General features: G+C 37.5%; 3 protein-coding genes across 3 annotated transcripts; 2 read left to right on the top strand and 1 right to left on the bottom strand.

Annotated features, from left to right (window-relative positions):
* Positions 1-2536: 2536 nt before the first annotated feature.
* On the bottom strand, positions 2537-3763 carry LOC104812172 (protein YLS3). The gene is made up of 3 exons (XM_010539201.1): positions 3378-3763; positions 3214-3279; positions 2537-2849 (listed from the first exon to the last, which is right to left on the bottom strand). Exons 1-3 carry the CDS (start codon positions 3718-3720, stop codon positions 2740-2742), a joined length of 519 nt encoding a protein of 172 aa, XP_010537503.1. The 5' UTR covers positions 3721-3763; the 3' UTR covers positions 2537-2739.
* A 1347-nt stretch (positions 3764-5110) lies between these two features.
* LOC104812171 lies at positions 5111-16175 on the top strand. The gene is given in 43 exon segments (XM_010539200.2): positions 5111-5289; positions 6003-6078; positions 6241-6321; positions 6410-6490; positions 6596-6672; positions 6752-6806; positions 6901-6949; positions 7426-7563; positions 7978-8056; positions 8188-8266; positions 8387-8433; positions 8586-8780; positions 9019-9094; positions 9193-9273; positions 9350-9430; positions 9554-9630; positions 9700-9754; positions 9842-9890; positions 9987-10124; positions 10379-10460; positions 10540-10618; positions 10969-11015; positions 11375-11586; positions 11739-11826; positions 11956-12075; positions 12182-12300; positions 12409-12481; positions 12572-12600; positions 12602-12689; positions 12861-12929; positions 13025-13195; positions 13291-13338; positions 13409-13550; positions 13709-13806; positions 13989-14133; positions 14221-14306; positions 14389-14499; positions 14617-14691; positions 14928-14993; positions 15079-15267; positions 15356-15463; positions 15580-15660; positions 15793-16175. Coding segments are annotated over 43 exon segments (4134 nt in total). The 5' UTR covers positions 5111-5178; the 3' UTR covers positions 15976-16175.
* A 278-nt stretch (positions 16176-16453) lies between these two features.
* Positions 16454-19554, top strand: LOC104812170 (ERAD-associated E3 ubiquitin-protein ligase component HRD3A). The gene is given in 7 exon segments (XM_010539198.2): positions 16454-17057; positions 17276-17284; positions 17286-17771; positions 18097-18149; positions 18151-18310; positions 18623-18946; positions 19104-19554. Coding segments are annotated over 7 exon segments (1833 nt in total). The 5' UTR covers positions 16454-16568; the 3' UTR covers positions 19416-19554.
* Positions 19555-20143: the final 589 nt, after the last annotated feature.

Genomic DNA, 20143 nt, shown 5'->3' with positions numbered 1-20143 from the left:
AGATAGAGAGAGAGGAGAGAGAACATTAGAAATGGGTTGGCTTTGATTTGTGTTGTATATATATATATATATATATATATATATGTGGTTGTATTAGTAGAGAGAGAGAGAGGATTAGAAATGGGTTGGCTTTGATTTTTGTGTATTTATGTATATATATATATGTATGTATATGGTTGTATTAGTAGAGGATTAAGTGTTTTTATTATAAATTTGTAGCTGTTTCGTCCAACTATGTGTATGTTCTTTCTTTGTATTATACGGTTGTCGCTTACTTTACACTTGTATTAAGAATATATATATATATATATATGTATATATATATATAATAGACACTAAATATGAAAAGAAAATTCAAGAAGGCTTTCTTAAAAGTTTATAAATTTCCTCAATAGAAAAAGAAGACAATTTCTTTACTGTTAGTTTAGAAACCAATAATATGAAGAAAAAATGTCTGGAGAAATATATAATTTTTAAAAATAAATAATATATGGGATTATATATATATATATATGTATGTATGTATGTATATATGAAATTTCAGAAAGAGAGAGAAGCACATGCATGAGGATGGGTGAAGAAGAGCTCGTGTCACGACGCCACCAAACTCATCATTGGACATGGTTCACCTTTCCTACCCTTTTTTTTTATTTAAATTTATTTTCATTTACTTATTACCACCAACAATTGATGATATATTAAAATATAGGATAACCTAACTACTAAAATCTTATAAAAAAAATCAGAAAATTAACGTGGAATTGAATACGAAAAAAAAGTAACAAAAATATATTATTTAACGCAATTAATGTTATATTATCTTTTTATTATACAATTTACTTATCTCATTCATTCATTATAATATATATATATATATATATATGGTTTCTTGGCAACATATATATATCTCTAATACACACTTGGAAACAAAGATTTGTGTTTGTTGTTGGTTAGGACAATTTTATAATCATCAATCAACAACTTAATGTATATGATTCAACTTTTATCAAAACACTTTTATAGTAATGGACAGCTGCATTAATGGTCCGAATTATAACGTTACCATAAAATAATTTTAAATTAATCTGCAGTTAGGGACGAACATACATGCGTATTTTAGAATTTAGGAGTGGAATCGGAATCCGAATATTTCGGATTTTATGTTTCATAATTCCGAATAAGCCAGAATGAAGGTGAAAGTTAGGGGAAAAATGTATATATATATATATATACATATACGTGGCATGATTGGGGATATATATATTTTAATGAAGTCTTATTTTATTGATATCTTCCATTATGGTCACTAAACCTCTCTTCTCGTTTGCTTTGCTTAATTACAATATTTTTAAAAGCTTATAATTAAATATAATCTCTAAACAAATTAATTAAACATGGGCCATTTGCCAAACTGTCGTTAGATTTGTTTTCTCAATGTTTTGATAAACCCTTTTGTATAGAATATACATGTCTAGTTATATTACAACTCACACATAACAACCATATATATGTATATATAGGTATATTATTTATACAATCAAAGATTAGATTGCAATACAATATAATATATATACATAAATAATTATATGTATATATATCAGATAAATTTCTAAATGTGAGTACATTTTAAGTTATCTAACAACTCACACATCCAATATATAGATACGGATATAGATACATATAGGTGTATTTACAACTCTAACAACTGTCTCCAGTTTTTCTTAATTATCGAGAATAGCTTGCAACGCGCGCGCGCGCACACACACATATACATATACATATATATAAGATTACCTTATAGAGAAAAAAATACCAAAATAAGGGAAATTATAAATTGATCAAATATATGGCCAAACTTTACTCACCCGTTCAATCTCTCTCTCTCTCTCTCTCTCTCAAATATATATATAAACCATTAACGACGATAATAATAATTTTATAAAAATACATAACTCTTCTAGGGAATATACTAAAAAAAATACAAACTTGTAATTTGACAAAAAAAAACACAAAATTTTCAAAATGACAGAAAAATAAACCAATTTTCAACATCATTGTCAATTTCCATACAATCGATTTTACGACGTCGCACGTAGTTTTTCGACGACGGTATGATTTTGAGGTTTGATGAATTTTTTACATTTTAGGAAAGTTTGTATATATATTTTTGTTAAATTAAAAATTCTTGTGTATTTTTAATAAATTCCGAAGAGTGGTGTATATTTGTGGGATTTTCGCTCGTAATAATAATGAATATTATTATAACATGATTTGGAAATTGGTAAACCGAAATCTTTTTTCCACATGATGAAATTCATGCATGTTATATGCTATAAATGGTTGCAAAATTGGAATCCGAACAGAGAGAAATCATTTCGAGTCGAATATGAAGAATTCGCATATCACATAGAATATATTATAGAATTTTTTTTATTAATTAAAACAAAAACAATAACTTATATAGTGAAAAATTTGTAAATAAATATTACAATTAAGGATATATTCCTAATGAATTTGGATATCGGGGTGACGGTGAAGTATAATACCATACAGTAAATACATCAATTTATCATCAGAAATTTCCCCTTTTTAGAAGGGATATCGGGATGATATTTGCTAACTTGAACATGGAAAAATAGACGATGAAATAAATGGATCATAATGTAATGTTACATATGGAAAATAAAAAGAAAGATACAAAATAATTACTAATTAAAAGTTTTTAAAAATAGGTAAAGATTAAAAGAAGAAAGTTGCAACGAGGGCAGATACGAAGTTAAGTCCGACAAAGCTGACGGTGGCCGCCGCCGCCGCTTGGCTTGATGGAGAGCCGGGGTTGGAAGAGCTTCCTGTTTCAATCAGAGGGTTTTGTGTTTAATTGGTTAACGCCAATGAGCTCTTTTTTATCCAAAATAATCAGAAATAAAATAAAATTTATAAGTTGGGGATTTACTTCCCATTATCTATTTATTTTAAAAAAAATTATGGATATTGTAAGCAAAAGAATCGTAATATATGATAAAATTCCAGGTTTTTTTTTTGGTTTGAAAAATTCAGCATATTTAGAATTTAAACAGATTATTACTGACCGAAATGATATTACCAGCAAAAATACACGTTTTTAACAAATTACCAATACAAAATGGGTAATACATAAATGAAATTCTATTAGGATTAAAATTATTCATTATAAATGTCGAGAATACGAAATACCATTGGTAGTCGCCGGAGGTGTCACCGGAGCCGTCGGAGTCGACGGCGACGCTATCGGCGAAGTCGCTGCATAAGAAAAACACGCAAAAACGGCTCGTCGTTTAGACATATAAACAAAACGGCGTGGTATTAGAGACATAACCGCCGTCGCATTAGTAATTTACCGGCGTTCTTGCAGCGTGACACGTCAGCATCGGCGCCACAGGCCTTGGGGAGATCGAGAGCATTGGATTTGGTGAGGTTGAGAGATCGGAGCATGTCGGGATTGTTGAAGACGGAGCAGAGACACGTCACGTCGTTGTCGAGTATTTCCTTCAACGGCACGCAACATGTCGGCGGCGGCGGATTCTGAGAGTGGATGTAGGGCTGACATGGCATCAACCTCTGTATGCACGGCATTGCCTGTGCTCCTCCGGACGGTGGCGCCGGAGTCGCCGGATCCGACGTGGCGGCGGAGCAGTGGATGAGGAGGAGCACGGCGACGGCGGCGAGTCTCAGGGCTTCCATGTCTTTTCCGTTTTAAGGTAAAACGACGTAGTTTTGTGTTGTGTTTTGCTGCGTATACTGTTATGTTTTTTCCTTTTGGTGTCTGTGTATATATAGAGAGAGAAGTTAGATTGTGTTTTTTTTTTGTTCTGTTTTTTTTTTAATAATGGGCTGATTTGTCGATAAGTTCTGTTGTGATCCGCCACGTACGTGGACAGGAAGATGATTAATTATTAGGATTTTTGACTAAATCTGGATTAGTTTCGTAATTACCGATTTGTAAAAATCACAGATGGGATTCTGTTTTTGTTTCATTTATTTAAATACTAATTTAGTGTTTTTTTTTCACGATTCTAAAGTGGACAGGAAGATGATTAATTATTTAATTATTAGAATTTAGATTTTTTCCCCCGGGATGGTTATCTACCATTTCGGAATTCGGTAAACTACGAATAAAACATTTTCTTATATAAAAAAATAATATTTAAGCATGTTGGAATTGGACACACAAGCATAATAATATATTTAAATGAAGTTTCCAAATCCGATGGAACATTAGCAAAATGATATGATACATCCAAAGTAAAATCTTGGAACATATCTCCGACAAATATGGAAAAGCCCAAACAAGAAGATACAGAGTGTATATGCAGGATATATATATACTCGGCATAATAGGCTGGATTATAACTTTTGATGGGGGAATATAAAAATTTATGATGCCGTAATACCAATTAATTCCTAAAAATCTTCAAATTGTTTTTTTTTTAAATATTGATACATCATCTCCCCTAACTCAAATATCATATTATTTGCACCTTTAGTCTTATATCCATCGATTTATACCTAAATATTCAGAAAGAAAACTAATTATTACAAAAACTACCATAATTCGGTAGAAAAAAAAACAATATCATAAACTTATTTATTATACGATAATGACATTTCACCACATAAACAAAACACCGACACAATTATCAACAATCGCTTTTTTCTTACCCGATCTCAATTAGATAACATTAATTATCTCCCATGTAAAAAATAATAATGTTGATAAAAATGGAAGCAGATTAAAATTCAAATATATATATATATATATATATATATATATCAGATTTTTCCAAATTTTTTCAATAGGCCAGAAAAAAATCTAATTTTAAACATATATATATATATATATATATATATATATATATCGTAAAATATAAATTTAGCTTAGGACAGTAAAAACTCTAAAACTAGTTTTTAAGAAACAAATTAATCTCCCTTGTTGGGCAGCCCAAATTAGTTCTTCTAGATTTTTTTTTAAAAAAGATAGGAATTATTTTCCAGCTCGGATATTATATTCTTTGTCCACGCAACGTCCAGGTGGAAATTCAAATATATAAATGGACGCAGATGCATCAGCAAAAAGGTATCTCGTTGACCTCTACGTTGTCATCGGTGGAGACGTCGGAGAATCAAAGGTTGTCAGAGAAAATGGCCGGTCTCGGTGGCGATCTCGTTGTCGGTTTCCTCGGGTTGGATTCTCTGAGCTTTGAATTAGCTTCTTCTCTTCTCCGCTCTGGCTTTAGAGTTCAAGCTTTTGAGGTAATCTTTTTCATCTCTCCTTTTTTTGGTTTCCTTTTTTGACGTTGTTTTTGCGGAATTTGATGCGCATTCATGCGTTTCTTCGTTTTAGAGTTTGTCAGCCGAGAAATTTCCGGGTCTAGGTCAGGATGTTGAGATCTTTTTCCCAGTTTCTCGGGAAAATTTTCTTTTTTCTTTGAAGTTACTGGGGATTTTCTTTCCCGTTTCTTCTTCTTCTGGGGGAATTTTTCACACGCCTGGCATTTCTTGATAATTGATTGGAAATGATATGTTCTTGGAACCAGTGATAGAACAAAGCGGAACATGGGTTCTGGAGAACGAAGTGTCCCGATGAAACGAATTTGATCAATTTGGAAATCAAACCTCGATTCTGGAAGGGATAATTTTATATTTGAACGAACTATCTTTACAAGATTCGGCTCAATTCACATATTTTGTTTAAATTTAATATATTCGTTTTTGGTGTCAAATTCAAAAGAAGTTTGTGAAATTGTTTGGTTTTGGAAATGTTGAATTTTTCAACGACCCAAAAGCCCTAAACTTGATTCTGCACTTTCACAAACTACTGGATTACTCCTTAAGAGGACAAAGAAACGGATCAAAACGTTAGTTGTAGGATTGGTAATTGGCAATTATGTAAAGAATTACAGACACCAAGATTTAGGGCTAAAGTAACACGGTTCATTGATGAAACTTGAATCATTACAACGCAGATAAGCACAGATTTGGCAGACAAGTTCTCTGAGCTGGGGGGTCGTAATTGTGCCACCCCTATGGATGCCGGAAAAGGTAGAGAATCGAGTGTGACAAATTTATGCATTTCAGCACATATCAGACATTTAACAGTTTTTTCCTGTTCCTCCTTCCATTCCTCGGGTTTATTTAATAAAATTGTCTCCTGTCCAATGGCATGTAGTATCTTCTAATGTACCCTCTCTTTCTATTCCACAGGCGCCGCAGCTGTGGTGGTCTCGTCGTCTCATTCTGATCAAGGGCAAGATGTGATTTTTGGTGATGATGGTATCCTAAAAGGTCATCCCAATGCTCATTTATCCTCATGCTGGCATACGCTTTACCATTACTTTTGCGCAGGAAACTTACACTTCGATACCTTTTACAGGCCTTCAGGACGGCGCTATTTTAGTTTTGCGCTCGACTGTGTTACCTTCACACATCCAGAAACTAGAAAATCAGCTAGCAGGTTGTGATTTGATATTGTTTCCGAAAGTGTCTTCTAAGATTCATATCTAGCGATCCACTTTGTATTTTGCTCCTAGTCTGGAAATTGGGTTTGTTTCTATTGCAGAGGACGGAGAACGGATTTCCGTGGTAGATGCATACGTCTTGAAAGGAGAGTCTGAAGTTCTCGACGGAAAACTGATGGTATACACACTTTCTTGTCTGTCCGTTGATCTCTCGCCTCGCGATAATAGTAGTAACCTTTTTCGTTCTAAATCTTAAGGTAATATCATCTGGAAGGTCAGATTCGATTGCAAGAGCACAACCCTACCTTGCTGGTAAATGTTAATTCAAATATAGAGATTCCTTTCAGATACGTACTTTCCGAGAATTCCAATATATTTACTACAACCATTTATTTATTTCATGAAGCGATGTGCCAAAAGCTTTACACTTTTGAGGGGGAAATTGGTGCTGGCAGGTATGTAAATTTCCAGTTTGTAAGCCATCTTATGATCACTGCAGGGTTCAATGGTTTGTTTGCTTAAAAACCCTTGTGTATGCGCTGATAAATAAATGCTAGCTTCTATAGTAACATTGAAATTTTGTCGAAATTCTAGAATTTCTTGTGTATTTTTTTTTTGACATTGTTAGACTCGCACACTGGTTTTGCAGTATTTAGATTTAAAGAGGATCATCAAAATGCTTAAACCTTTTGGCATAAAATTCTCATTCCCGACAATTTATCTTTTTCTGTAACCATGGTCTTTGTCAGTTGTTTCTTGCTACTTTATGTCGTTGTTTTCCTTGAATCAAAAGTTTATTCCACCTCGCTCGTGAAACCCATTACTATGTAAAGATATCTAGATGTTTTTATGATTGAAATGAAATGACCATTGATGATTTGATGTCATAGAAACCATGTTACCTATTTTGTTTTTTTTTTGTCCTGATCAGCAAAGTAAAGATGGTGAATGATCTACTTGAGGGCATTCATCTTGTTGCTGCTGTGGAGGCCATATCTTTAGGTTCCCAAGCGGGTATTCATCCGTGGATTGTTTACGACATCATTTCAAATGCTGCTGGAAATTCATGGTATGATTTTTTCTGCAAGCACCGTCCTTTTTCTGTGAGTAAAATAATGTCTTCCCATAACAGATTTGAAGGAAATTATAGATATTTAGCAAGACTGTCATGGTAGGGACAATAACAATTCATGTGATATTGGATGTGCTATAACTGTAGTCTAATCAGGGGAAGGGAAATGAATATGCAGGGTACAGTATTTCTGAATGTGGGGAGATTAGAGACAATTTCAATTAAGCTTGTCCGTAATATGTGGATGTTTGAAAACGCAAGCTAGAACATGAATATTTATAAAACTAACTTGACAGGTAGGCTCATTGGAGAGTTCCCCTTAAGGGAATTTTTTTTATGCTTCCTTGAGATGCCACTAAATCTTCCATTGCAGTTTATCACAGATTTTTCATTTGTATACTTGGTTTTCAGGATTTTCAAGAATCATATTCCGTTGCTGCTGAAAGGTGATGTCGAGAGCCATTTCCTTAACGATCTCTCGCAGAATCTGGTATGACGTCCTGATAAAGATAGAAATTTTATCATAGCCTTTTTTCATGATGAAGTCATTCATTGTGATCAAGTCTTTGTTCCTTTCACATGCGTACTAACGAGGAGGCTGACTGACTTTTATAATTCAAGGGCATCGTAGAAGATAAAGCCAAATCACTCCGATTTCCTGTTCCACTTTTGGCAATTGCACGTCAACAGTTAATCCTCGGTATGTATCAAATATGAAGGAATATGGCTTTATGACTAGCATAACGATTGTTTATTGGAGAAACTTTATTTTTCCACTCTTTCATCTTTTTAATCCTAAGTATAATTCTTCCTTCCTCAGGAATTTCACATATGCAAGGAGATGATCCAGCTACTCCATTGGCTAAGGTTCACGAACAGAGTTCTTTCCACGTGTTCTTTTAGTGCTCTGTGATCTTGTCATTACTGTAACTAAACTGAAAAATACCATCATAGACCGAATACATGAACAAAAGAAGGATGTACTATCTTCTAACAATATTCACATAATGATTGAGCAGGTATGGGAAAAAGTACTCGGTGTTGGCTTAACGGAAGCAGCCAATGCAGAACTTTACAAGCCAGAGGAGTTGGCCAAAGAAATTACTACCCAAGCAAAGCCTGTGAATAGAGTTGGTTTTATTGGTCTTGGAGCAATGGGTTTTGGCATGGCAACTCACCTGTTGAAATCCAACTGTGTTGTTCTTGGCTTTGACGTAAGTCTTAATATTAGAAAACAGTCCAATGTTAAAATTTCTAGACAACCTATGGTATACATGTTTAGCATTCATGATTTGCCTCTTGAGTTCTTGAGCTGGATCATACATAGATCTTCTTATTTTTAGCTGTTAGATTGTTAAATTTTAAACTTTTGTGCGTGTGTGAGTGTTTTTTTTAATGCAGTAAGATTTGGATTGTTAGAAATGAAACGCTAGGTGCTTGTTTAAATTGCAGGTATACAAGCCAACCCTTGACAGATTTGAGAGTGCCGGCGGGTTAGCCGCAAATTCACCAGCCGATGCCGCTAAAGGTAATCCTCGAAATCTAGAGGGACTTGCAGTTCAAATTTATTAACTTCAGTCAATTGATTTTCACATGAGATAATTGTTTCAATTTTTTTTCCTGCAGATGTAGATGTTCTTGTGATTATGGTAACAAACGAGGTTCAGGCCGAGGATGTTCTGTATGGACATCGTGGAGCAGTCAAAGGTATATTTATATCATCCTATCTTTGGTGCTGGAAGTTTGAGCTGATTTTTCTATGTTCTGCTTCACGAATTTTCAGCTCTTCCATCTGGAAGACCTGTTGTACTTGCCTCAACAGTCTCTCCCGCATTTGTCACCCAACTAGAAAAGCGTCTAGAGAGTGAGTTTTCATTGTTTCACAATACATGAGTTATGAGAACCTTCACCAGAATAGTGTTGTCAAGTTTTGGTTTGATTTGATTAAATTCAATTGTAATTACTTGTGAAATTTGGTGTTTCACAGATGAGGGCAAGGATATAAAACTGGTGGATGCTCCTGTTTCTGGTGGCGTTAAGAAGGCTGCCTCAGGGGACCTTACGGTATGGAATCTAGACTTCTCTTTATTGTGTTTCTGCCGTGAGCTGTTCTGAAGTATTTTGTTATCTCAGATAATGGCTTCTGGTACTGATGAAGCGCTCAAGTCTGCAGGGTCGGTTTTATCAGGTGAAGATTACGTATCCACATTTCTGGTGAAATATTTCTTGTTCACATAACTTGGATGTGACTGTGTTATTTTGTATTCTTGAGCAGCACTAAGTGAGAAGCTCTACGTGATTAAAGGAGGTTGTGGGGCAGGAAGGTAGATTTTAGTTGTTCTTTTGTTCTCATCCATTATGATCTTTCTTGATTGACATGGATGGCCCTCAGTTGTTTTTTTGTATAATGTCTTCCACAGTGGGATAAAAATGGTCAATCAATTGCTTGCTGGAGTTCATATTGCATCAGCTGCCGAGGCAATGGCATTCGGAGCTCGATTAGGCCTCAATACCCGAAAGCTATTCGATGCTATCTCCAACTCTGGGGGAACATCTTGGTACGTATCCAAGAGCTTTATGAAATAACTTCTTATCTCTTGAAAAGTGCTTGTTATCATCTCAAGTGATAGAACTTCTGATGAAAAGTGCATATGACATTGACCATATTTTGTAAATTTTCCTACATGGTTCTCGTGTCATTTGCTTTCTTTTCTGTTCCTATTTTATTTATGTTTACAAGTTTATGAGAAATACATTTGTGTAGGTCATTGGTCCATATGTTTATGAAAGACTACGATTATGTAACTTGCAGGATGTTTGAGAATCGGGTTCCTCATATGCTGGATAATGATTATACACCATACTCTGCTGTTGACATATTTGTGAAGGATTTGGTAAGATTACCTGCTGTTTCTGTTTTTTTTAAACAGTTATTCTCGCTTACTGATTAACTAATGTGGAGTTTCACTGCAGGGCATTGTGACCCGAGAAGGCTCATCCCGTAAAGTTCCACTCTGTGTATCAACTGTGGCACACCAGCTGTTTTTAGCCGGTACTCTCTAATCTGCCTACTACATCATAGCAAATGTAGTTTACTGTCCTCAGTGCAGCTTTTTATTTCGTCTTGAGCTCATGTTCCATTTTCAGCATTTTGGTTGTAACTATTCAACCATTTAAAATTGAACCATTGCTCTGATTTTGGAAGTTCACTTGTTGCAAAATTCTTGAATATTTTGTAATGCTCCTAGTTTCATCCTTTCTTAAATGCTCTGTAAGTGCCACTAAAAAACATCCCACGAGAGCAAATTAGGCAATATCTCTATGCTATATAATTACAGTTCCGTTTCCTGTTTTTTCCTGTCTTGATGGACACAAGAATGCTTAAAAGGTATTTATTAACAGGCTCTGCTGCTGGCTGGGGACGGATAGACGATGCTGGAGTTGTTAAGGTATGATTATCAATTCTCTCAAACTGGAAAAGTTCTCTTCCAACTGGAAAAGGCTGCCGTCATTTTGTTAGTTATTAGAAAAAGTGTATGCTGTTGATGGTTCTTCTTAGCTGCCCTTGGCAATGTTTTCGACGATATCTGAAGTCGAAACCTCTTAGATTTCCTCTCTATTAGAATATGAAACATTGAACATGGTTTCCACATTTATATTTTCTAGTTATTCTTCTCAAAGTATATCTGGGAAATTGAAGTGTTTGATCAGATATGTCCATTTTACGTACAAGCAATCTTCAGGCTGATTGTTTGTGTTGTGTCATTCATGTTAAAGCTAACCAAATTCTTCTTGGTTATATTGTTAGGTATATGAAACACTTGCAGGCGTTGAAGTCGAAGGGAAACTTCCTGTTCTGAAGAAACAGGAAGCGTTGCAATCACTTCCATCTGAGTGGCCTGTGGATCCCACAGATGACATAAAGAAACTACAAACTAGGAATTCAAAAACTTTGGTTGTTCTGGATGATGATCCGACCGGAACACAAACTGTTCATGACGTAGAAGTTTTAACAGAATGGTTAGTCTAGTGTTCTGTCTCAAAACAAAATTTGACTATCAACTAAAAGACATATCATTAGTTCACTTCACAAATAGTTTGAAAAGATGTTGCTCTCTTGCTGATCTGAATTCATGTTTCATGTGCCATTCTTATGTCTTGCATTCCGGCAGGAGCATTAAGTCAATTGTTGAGGAATTCAAGAAAAAGCCGGCATGTTTCTTCATCTTGACAAATTCCAGGGCACTGAGCTCTGAAAAGGTTAGTTCTTTTCTTTTCATATAGACAGTTTAAGAGGTTGGAGAGTTCTACTCTCGTGAAAGTATTAAACGACGTTATTTGAAGTTAGCAAATGCAACTGTTCTGTAAGTTCATTTGTATATTCAACAGGCTAGTGCATTGATCAAAGATATATGCCGGAACTTATCTGCTGCTTCGAAAGAAGTTAGCAACACCGAGTACACAATTGTCTTGCGAGGTGATTCAACATTACGTGGCCATTTTCCCGAGGTAAGTTCAGTGAACCGAACATGATAAATGTAAAACAGTCATTTAATCTTCTATCTCAACCTAGCGTTCCAGCAATGTCATAACTAGATACTATGAGGCTATACAGGAAGCAGATGCCGCTGTCTCGATACTGGGAGAAATGGATGCATGGATTATTTGCCCCTTTTTCCTTCAAGGAGGACGTTATACTATCGACGATGTACATTATGTTGCAGATTCTGACAGGTATATTTTGTGAATACTGGTTCCTTTCTGGGCGAAATTCCAACTGACATTACACGAGAGACATGTAGCATGAAGTTTTGATGGTCTTTACAATGGACAACATTGTAGGCTTATTCCTGGTGGAGAGACAGAGTTTGCTAAAGATGCATCCTTTGGATATAAATCCTCAAACCTACGCGAGGTTTGAATTCTTCCGCCATAGCAAAAATCATTATAATTTGTCTCTGCACTTTTATTTGATGGTAACCCACACAATTTTATATAATTCTAGTGGGTAGAGGAGAAAACAGCAGGCCGCATTTGCCAACAGCGTTGCGTCGATCTCGATCCCGCTCTTAAGAAAAGGTGGGCCTGATGCAGTATGCGAATTTCTGTGCAGCTTGAAAAAGGTACTCGCTTATATGCACATGTATTTACTTTTGGGCAACCAAAATGTTGTGATCAACTTGTAGAATTTCGCTCTCAGTATACTGTCACAGACCATCAGAAATTTGTAGGGTTTGTTTCTTCAATGTTGCTTTGCAAGTTTTAAAAATATTTCCATTTCCTGGGTGGATCAGGGATCAACATGTATTGTCAACGCAGCTAGTGAAAGAGACATGGCTGTGTTTTCAGCGGGTATGATCCAGGTAAGCTGCCGTGTTATTCCTCCAATCTCCATGTATGGCTCTTTTCTTGTCTACTGTTCTTTCCGTTCTTTCTAAAGTAACGTTGTCTTTGACAGGCCGAACTGAAAGGCAAATCTTTCTTGTGCCGCACTGCTGCTAGCTTTGTATCGGCCAGAATAGGGATCATTCCAAAAGATCCCGTCTTGCCAAAAGATTTCGGGATTAACGGAGAAAGGAATGGTGCGTTAATTGTTGTAGGCTCATACGTCCCGAAAACAACAAAGCAGGTTAACTTTCTCGATTGATTCTGATTTCATCTGCATCATATGGTTAACTGAAATAAACAATTCCGATTTCTGAGGCGTTTTGTTTGAACTAACAGGTGGAAGAGCTTCGATCACGGTGCGGGCAGAAGTTAAGGAGCATTGAGGTAAAAAGAGATTAGATATAACTCACGAGAAATCACACTATGGTATATAAGATCAAGCTTTTGTTAACAGATATCTGTAGAGAAAGTTGCTCTTATGTCCACGGAAGTGAGAGATGCGGAAATCAGTAGAGCGGTGGAGATGGCCGATGCTTACCTTCGGGCTGGAAGGGATACTCTGATCATGAGCAGTCGTGAGCTCATCACCGGGAAAAGTTCGTTTCTTTATTCCCTCTCTGTCTTTTAACTTTATCATTAACCTCCCATTAGTGTATAAATATTGGTTATTAAATTCATAAATCACATGTCAACCAGTTAGCCACTCTCTCCTGTGACAGTGTTCATTAATGGCATCCGTTCTTTGCTTTTGCAGCATCTTCTGAGAGTCTTAATATCAATAGCAGAGTGAGCTCTGCTCTTGTTGAAGTAGTTAGCCGTATAAAAACCAGACCTCGTTACATTCTTGCAAAGGTACTTTTGTTTTCTGTCCTTGCTAGTCTTCTTGAACTGTAAACTTGTTGTCTCGGGTTAAGGCTTTACCTTCTACTTCCATGCTATATGGCCCCCAAATTCTGTATTCTCGGCTCTTGATCATTTCAAATATCGTTGTCCAAACTTCTTTTGGAAATGTGATGTTTAATTTTCTTGTTTAGGGTGGGATTACGTCATCCGACACAGCAACAGAAGCACTGAAAGCAAAGCGGGCACTCGTGGTCGGACAAGCTCTTGCTGGTGTTCCGGTATGGAAGCTCGGTCCAGAAAGTAGACATCCCGGGGTCCCTTATATCGTTTTCCCGGGTAACTTACAGTTTGAAATCCAATCTTTTTCTCTTAACTAAAAGAATTTAGTCTTTATTTTACGAAATTTGCAAAATATCGGTCCAGGTAATGTCGGTAGCAGCACGGCTCTTGCAGAAGTTGTGAAATCGTGGTCTCTTGTAGCTGTACGGTCTACGAAGGAGCTTCTTCTTGTAAGTGTTTCTCTTCATACTCGCCCAGTATACGAGCCTTGTTTTCTTTTGTCGTATATTGAGGTCGTGTTTCTGTACGAAGAACGCTGAAAAAGGCGGATATGCGGTTGGGGCATTTAACGTCTATAACTTGGAGGGAGTAGAAGCAGTTGTTGCAGCTGCAGAGGAAGGAAACAGTCCCGCCATTTTGCAGGTTAGTGCTCTCAACGAAAGATCAATTGATCTAATGAAATGAGACCATATATGTTTTATCAGAGACATGACATTAAAAGTCGATGTCTTTTCCTTTTCCCCGTGGCTACGATTTTAGATCCATCCAAGCGCCTTCAAGAAAGGAGGCATTCCATTGATATCATGCTGCATCTCCGCGGCTGAACAATCCAGGGTAAGTTGGATCTCTCGCTCGGGTTTTTTTATTCACCACATTCCAATCCCGATTCTTGTATTCATATTCGACAATCTCACCATGAGTTTTGTCCGAAAAATATATATAAATGGAGTTACCGTCTCCATGGTCTTCGGGAAAAGGGCGAGCCTATGCAGCTTTTAACTGTCCGTTTTCGAAATTAACTCTCTAACTTCCACTGGTTATGCTGATTATCCAACAAACATTGTGGGTAGGTCCCGATATCTGTGCACTTTGACCACGGGAATACGAAGGAGGAGCTAGTTGAAGCTCTCGAGCTCGTAAGATGAACAAATCGTCCTCTATCCAACGTCTATGTCGTTTTGCACTTTTGGTTCTATGTACTGATAAAGACTTCTCCTTCAGGGCTTTGATTCGGTGATGGTAGATGGTTCTCATCTTTCCTTCGCAGAGAACGTTTCTTACACGAAATACATAACGGCCTTGGCCTGTTCCAAGAATGTCATGGTGGAGGCTGAACTCGGCAGGCTCTCGGGAACCGAGGATGGCTTGACTGTAGAAGATTACGAAGCAAAGCTCACCAACGTCCATCAGGTCTCTTGCAAGTTTTAAGCTTTGATTATCAAAAACTTCTTACCTGACTATCTCGACAGTGCCTAAAACTCTTTACAATGGCTTTCAGGCTGAGGAATTTATGGAGACCGGAATAGATGCTTTGGCGGTATGTATAGGGAATATCCACGGGAAATACCCCGAGTCTGGCCCGAACCTCAAGCTTGATTTGCTCAAGGTTTGGATTCTTGAACATGATTTGCATTTTGACGTTGAAATCATCTCTACGGGAAATTGCTCATACCATCCTAGGCATATGGATTCTGAATTCGAACCGACCTTCCAATTTCGTAGGAACTGCGCGACTTGAGCTCGAAGAAAGGCGTCTTTCTGGTGCTTCACGGAGCCTCGGGTTTGCCTAAGGAGCTTATCCAGGTATAGAATTCATCCTCTCTCTCCGCATTTTCAGCATCGAAAATGTTGCAGATTCTATCGAAGTTTTTTCATATGTTGTATGGATCTCGATCGGAACGGAACTAACTGATTGTTGTGTCGGAATGAGAACAGGAATGCATAGAGAGAGGTGTGAGGAAGTTCAACGTGAACACCGAAGTGAGGAAGGCTTACACGGATTCTCTCGGGTCTGCGGGAAAGGCTGACCTCGTCGACATCATGTCGGCGGCCAGAGACGCCATGAAAGCGGTGGTTGCGGACAAGATGCGTCTCTTTGGTTCGGCCGGAAAAGCATGACGAAGATGAAGCTGTGTCCGTACAAGAAGCATCTGCAACTCAAACGTAACGTATTATTATATAAACCTTTTTGTATTTATTACCGCTCTTTGGAAACCAATAAGCTCAGCCGTTGTTTGTCCGATCAAATGTAAACCGTTGGATCATACTGTAAAGTTAGTAAATGGATATCGACCGTCAATTACCTGATTGGATCCTAACTGTGGTATCCGTACGCACACACCAAATATTTACCCCTTTGAGTGTTATTAGTGGTGGATGCGACGCGTGGATTGGATTTCACGAACCGTTAGATTTGACCCGATCTCAACTGCCTAATTTACATGGAATACGAACCGTTAGATTTGCTCTAAACAATCTTAGCCGTTTATTATTTAATTTCAATTTGATGCGTTGGATCTGCAAAGGTCAATCTCAGCCGTCATTTTGATTGACCATATTGTAAACCGTTGGATTAGGTCGTAAGCCGATTGGTCAACGCGGGAATTCCATACGTGTGAACATTAATTACATAATTGCCACTTCTTGCCAGTTCCTCCTCCTTTCTGACAGATTCAATTCGATCGAGAAACAACGACGAAGAAGAAGGTAGGATGAGAGTCTCAGCTTTCCGAGTGATATTATTCTCTCTCCTCATTTTCTCTCTCTACGTTCATCGTGTCCACACTGGTTCCATCTTTCTCGTTGTCTCTGACGACTTTCTCAACGACGGCGTAACCGCCGGCGATGAAGGGGGCGGCAGTGGAGAGTCCTCAGAATTTGATGAGTTCCCCGATTCCGATTCCAAGTCTGAGGAGGAGCTCGATCTGGGCTCTTGGCGTCCGATTTTCGAGCCGGACGACTTCCCCGTCCAGGTCGCATCGCCGCAGAACTACTCCGGCGTCCACAAGATTCTCGCGGCGGTGAGCGAGGGAAACGCCCAGATGATGGAGGAAGCTGTGACGGAGATAGAGGCGGTTTCGGCGGCCGGAAATCCGCATGCGCAGTCGGTGATAGGTTTCGTCTACGGAATGGGGATGATGCGGAACAAGAGCGCGACGGAGTCGTTTATGTACCTTGCGTTCACATATACTCGACAAGGCGTAAGCAAACTGAACATTTTAAGATTTTTCTTCTGCCTCGCTGAATCTATGTCTCTATCGAACTCAATCTGAAACTATGGTTCAAGACAAATGAGGAAATGAGTTGTGACCCATGTGAAATTGCAGAAACCAATCTGTGAATTAAGGCACAGTTTAAGGATTTTGTGTCTCAATGTTCTTTGTAGCTGAGTTTGAATTCGAGTTGTGGTTCCTAACAGATGTATGAAAAAAGCGGTCAAACCGTATGCTGAAGTAGCGGAAGCGGCTGTGAATAGTTTCCTTATCTGGAAAGACTTGCATGTGGTGGTCGACCCCATTAGAATTCACAGGGGAACTGAAGAAAACAAAGATGCACTTAGTAATTCCATTGGAGAGGAAGACGAGGGTTTTCAGATATTGAAATCTGAGGCGGAGAAAGGGGGTGTTTGGGCAATGTACAAAATTGGAGTGTTCTACTACTTTGGTCTGAGAGGAGTAAGGCGTGATTATACCAAGGCGTTGTACTGGTTTTCGAGGGCAGTAGAGAAAGGAGAACCGAATTCCATGGAACTTCTGGGAGAGATCTATGCTAGAGGAGTTGGTATTGAGAGAAATTACACCAAGGCATTCGGATGGCTTATGCTTGCTGCAAAACAAGGTCTCCATTCAGCATATAATGGCATCGGATATTTGTATCTCAAAGGCTATGGAGTGGATGAGAAAAACTACACTAAGGTGTGTTCTTCCCTCCCTGACTTGCTACATTTCTGGTTATAGATCTTGCCAGTGGTTTTTTAAGCTGTGCCCGAGTCCATCTTCGTATGTCTTGTCTTGTTGGCACTTCCAAGGAGTCATGGCTAAAGTTTGTGGACCAGTTTTTCTTAGAGATTGATGTCAGTAATGTAAAAGAAAATCGATAGCAGAGGCCCAATTATTATATTAGCATTAGCAGAGGTGGTATTTCTTTCACTTGTTCCTTCAGCTTTTCTTCTACAGAATTTAAGCAGATATCAATGATCTGATCCAAGTAGATTTCACTGATATATTCCTTCACATGCAGGCGAGAGAATATTTCCTGAAGGCTGTGGATAATGAAGACCCTAATGGACACTATCCTTGGGGTATTGTACCTTAAAGGCATTGGTGTCGAAAAGGATGTGAGAAAGGCATGCAAATATTTTATTACTGCTGCTAACGCTGGTCTGCCAAAGGCTTCGTATCAAGTGGCTAAGATGTTCCATACTGGTATCGGGCTTACAAAGAACCTAGAAATGGTAATTGGTGTGTGACCAGCTTTTTTCAGGAGCTTGATTTTATGTGATAAAGCTGTAGATTTCATGCATTTAGCCATAATTTACATCCATAGAGGCTCTGGGATTCAGTTTACAAGGTTACATTACTGGTATTAATTAGGTTTATTAGTTCTTTCTTTCACTGTTATTTCCTTTATCTTCTTTTCCATCACCCATTTTAGCTGCTTTTGCAATTTTTTTCTTTGAGCACTTGGGAATCATACTTCCTTTTCTCATTGCTGAGGAATATAGTACTTGAATTGCTTGGTCACATTTCTAGAATTCTGGTTGCAGGCCACTTCACATTACAAGTTAGTAGCAGAAAAGGGACCATGGAGTTATTTGTCGAGATGGGCTGTTGAATCTTATATGAAAGGAGATGTGGGTAAGGCATTGCTATTGTATTCAAGAATGGCAGAGCTTGGTTATGAAGTTGCACAAAGTAATGCTGCATGGATCATCCAAACATATGGGGAGAGAAGCATGTGCATGGGAGTGTCTGGGTTTTGCACCGATAAAGAGAGGCTTCAGCTTACACATTCTTTTTGGTGGCGTGCCGCTGAACAAGGCAACGGACATGCTGCTTTGCTCGTCGGAGATGCATATTATTATGGCCGGGTCAGTTGAAAATAGTCTATTTTTCCCATTTCATGAAACTGAGCAAGTATAGAGAAAGTGTTTTTGTAGCACTCTGTGAACCTATAAGGGGATTCGGTCTGATCGAATGGAGATAGGAGACTTTTATCTTTACACTCTGTTCATCACTTGTTCTCAGGGCACCGAGAGGGATTTTGTGCGTGCAGCAGAGGCATACATGTATGCTGTACCCGAGTCAAATGCACAAGCATTGTTCCATCTCGGTTACATGCATGAGCATGGACAAGGGCTTCCCTTCGATCTCGATCTTGCCAAGCGCTACTACGATCAGACTCTCGAGAACGACCCTTCTTCCAAATTAGCAGAGATGAGTGGTAAGGAAAAAAAAAAGAATGATGATGATGATGATGATGATGGTGATGGTGATGGTGATGATGATGAGACGACAAGCATTGGGCACAGTCCTCTGGCGAAACGGCACGAATTTTAGTGATTGATGTTTAGTTTGAAGGAATCGTAAGGAGAAGAAGATACTTTACTTTTCAAACAAAAGTATGTTCTTTTCTTTTCTTTTTTTAAAAATAATTCTAGGAACTAAAAAAGAATGAAAAGATACTTTTATTGCAGCAGCAGCAGCTTTTGAGGAACACAATATTTTGAAACTCAGTAGAAAAGTTGGTCATTTTCAGGATATGTCGATTTTTTTTACAAAAATAAAGTCATTTTATATTTACCCTTTTATTTATAATAATAATATTATTATAATTATTCTTTTTCGAAATATATAGGTAATAGGGTTCAGTTTAGAGAACCCAAAAACTCCGAAGGAAAAAAAGAAAAGGCTTCGGGCGAAAGCATATATGCTTTTCCATTGATTCTTCTTAGCCATCGATCGGCATTTGGTCTCATGTTTCTTTTGGTCGATAACATTTTCCAAATATCAACTAAACCCCCAAATTCTTTATTCTTTTTCTAAAATACCCCCATACTTTTATTTATTGCGGAGCCTTCCAAATATTGATATAATTTTTGTCCTACAAACATCTCATTGGTTACAAATACCAAAACACACATATTTGAAATCCTAATTAAATCTATATTTCGAATAAACAACAACGATTCAAAAACGAAATATATAAAAGAAAATGGGAAATTTCCATCATATTAAATCATCAAAATTTGGTTAAAGACACCTTTTTTCTTTTTTGCTCTATTTTA

This window comes from Tarenaya hassleriana, unplaced genomic scaffold (genome assembly GCF_000463585.1).
Source record: "Tarenaya hassleriana unplaced genomic scaffold, ASM46358v1 Cleome2, whole genome shotgun sequence".
Lineage (NCBI taxonomy): Eukaryota > Viridiplantae > Streptophyta > Magnoliopsida > Brassicales > Cleomaceae > Tarenaya > Tarenaya hassleriana.
This window is presented reverse-complemented; position numbering and strand designations above follow the sequence as displayed.

Coding starts and splice junctions, on each gene's coding strand:
- LOC104812172 (XM_010539201.1), bottom strand. CDS start 3,720: ATGGAAGCCCTGAGACTCGCCGCCGTCGCCGTGCTCCTCCTCATCCAC. Junction 3,280..3,377: donor GTCACGCTGCAAGAACGCCG/GTAAATTACTAA, acceptor TTTCTTATGCAG/CGACTTCGCCGATAGCGTCG. Junction 2,850..3,213: donor ACCTCCGGCGACTACCAATG/GTATTTCGTATT, acceptor TGATTGAAACAG/GAAGCTCTTCCAACCCCGGC.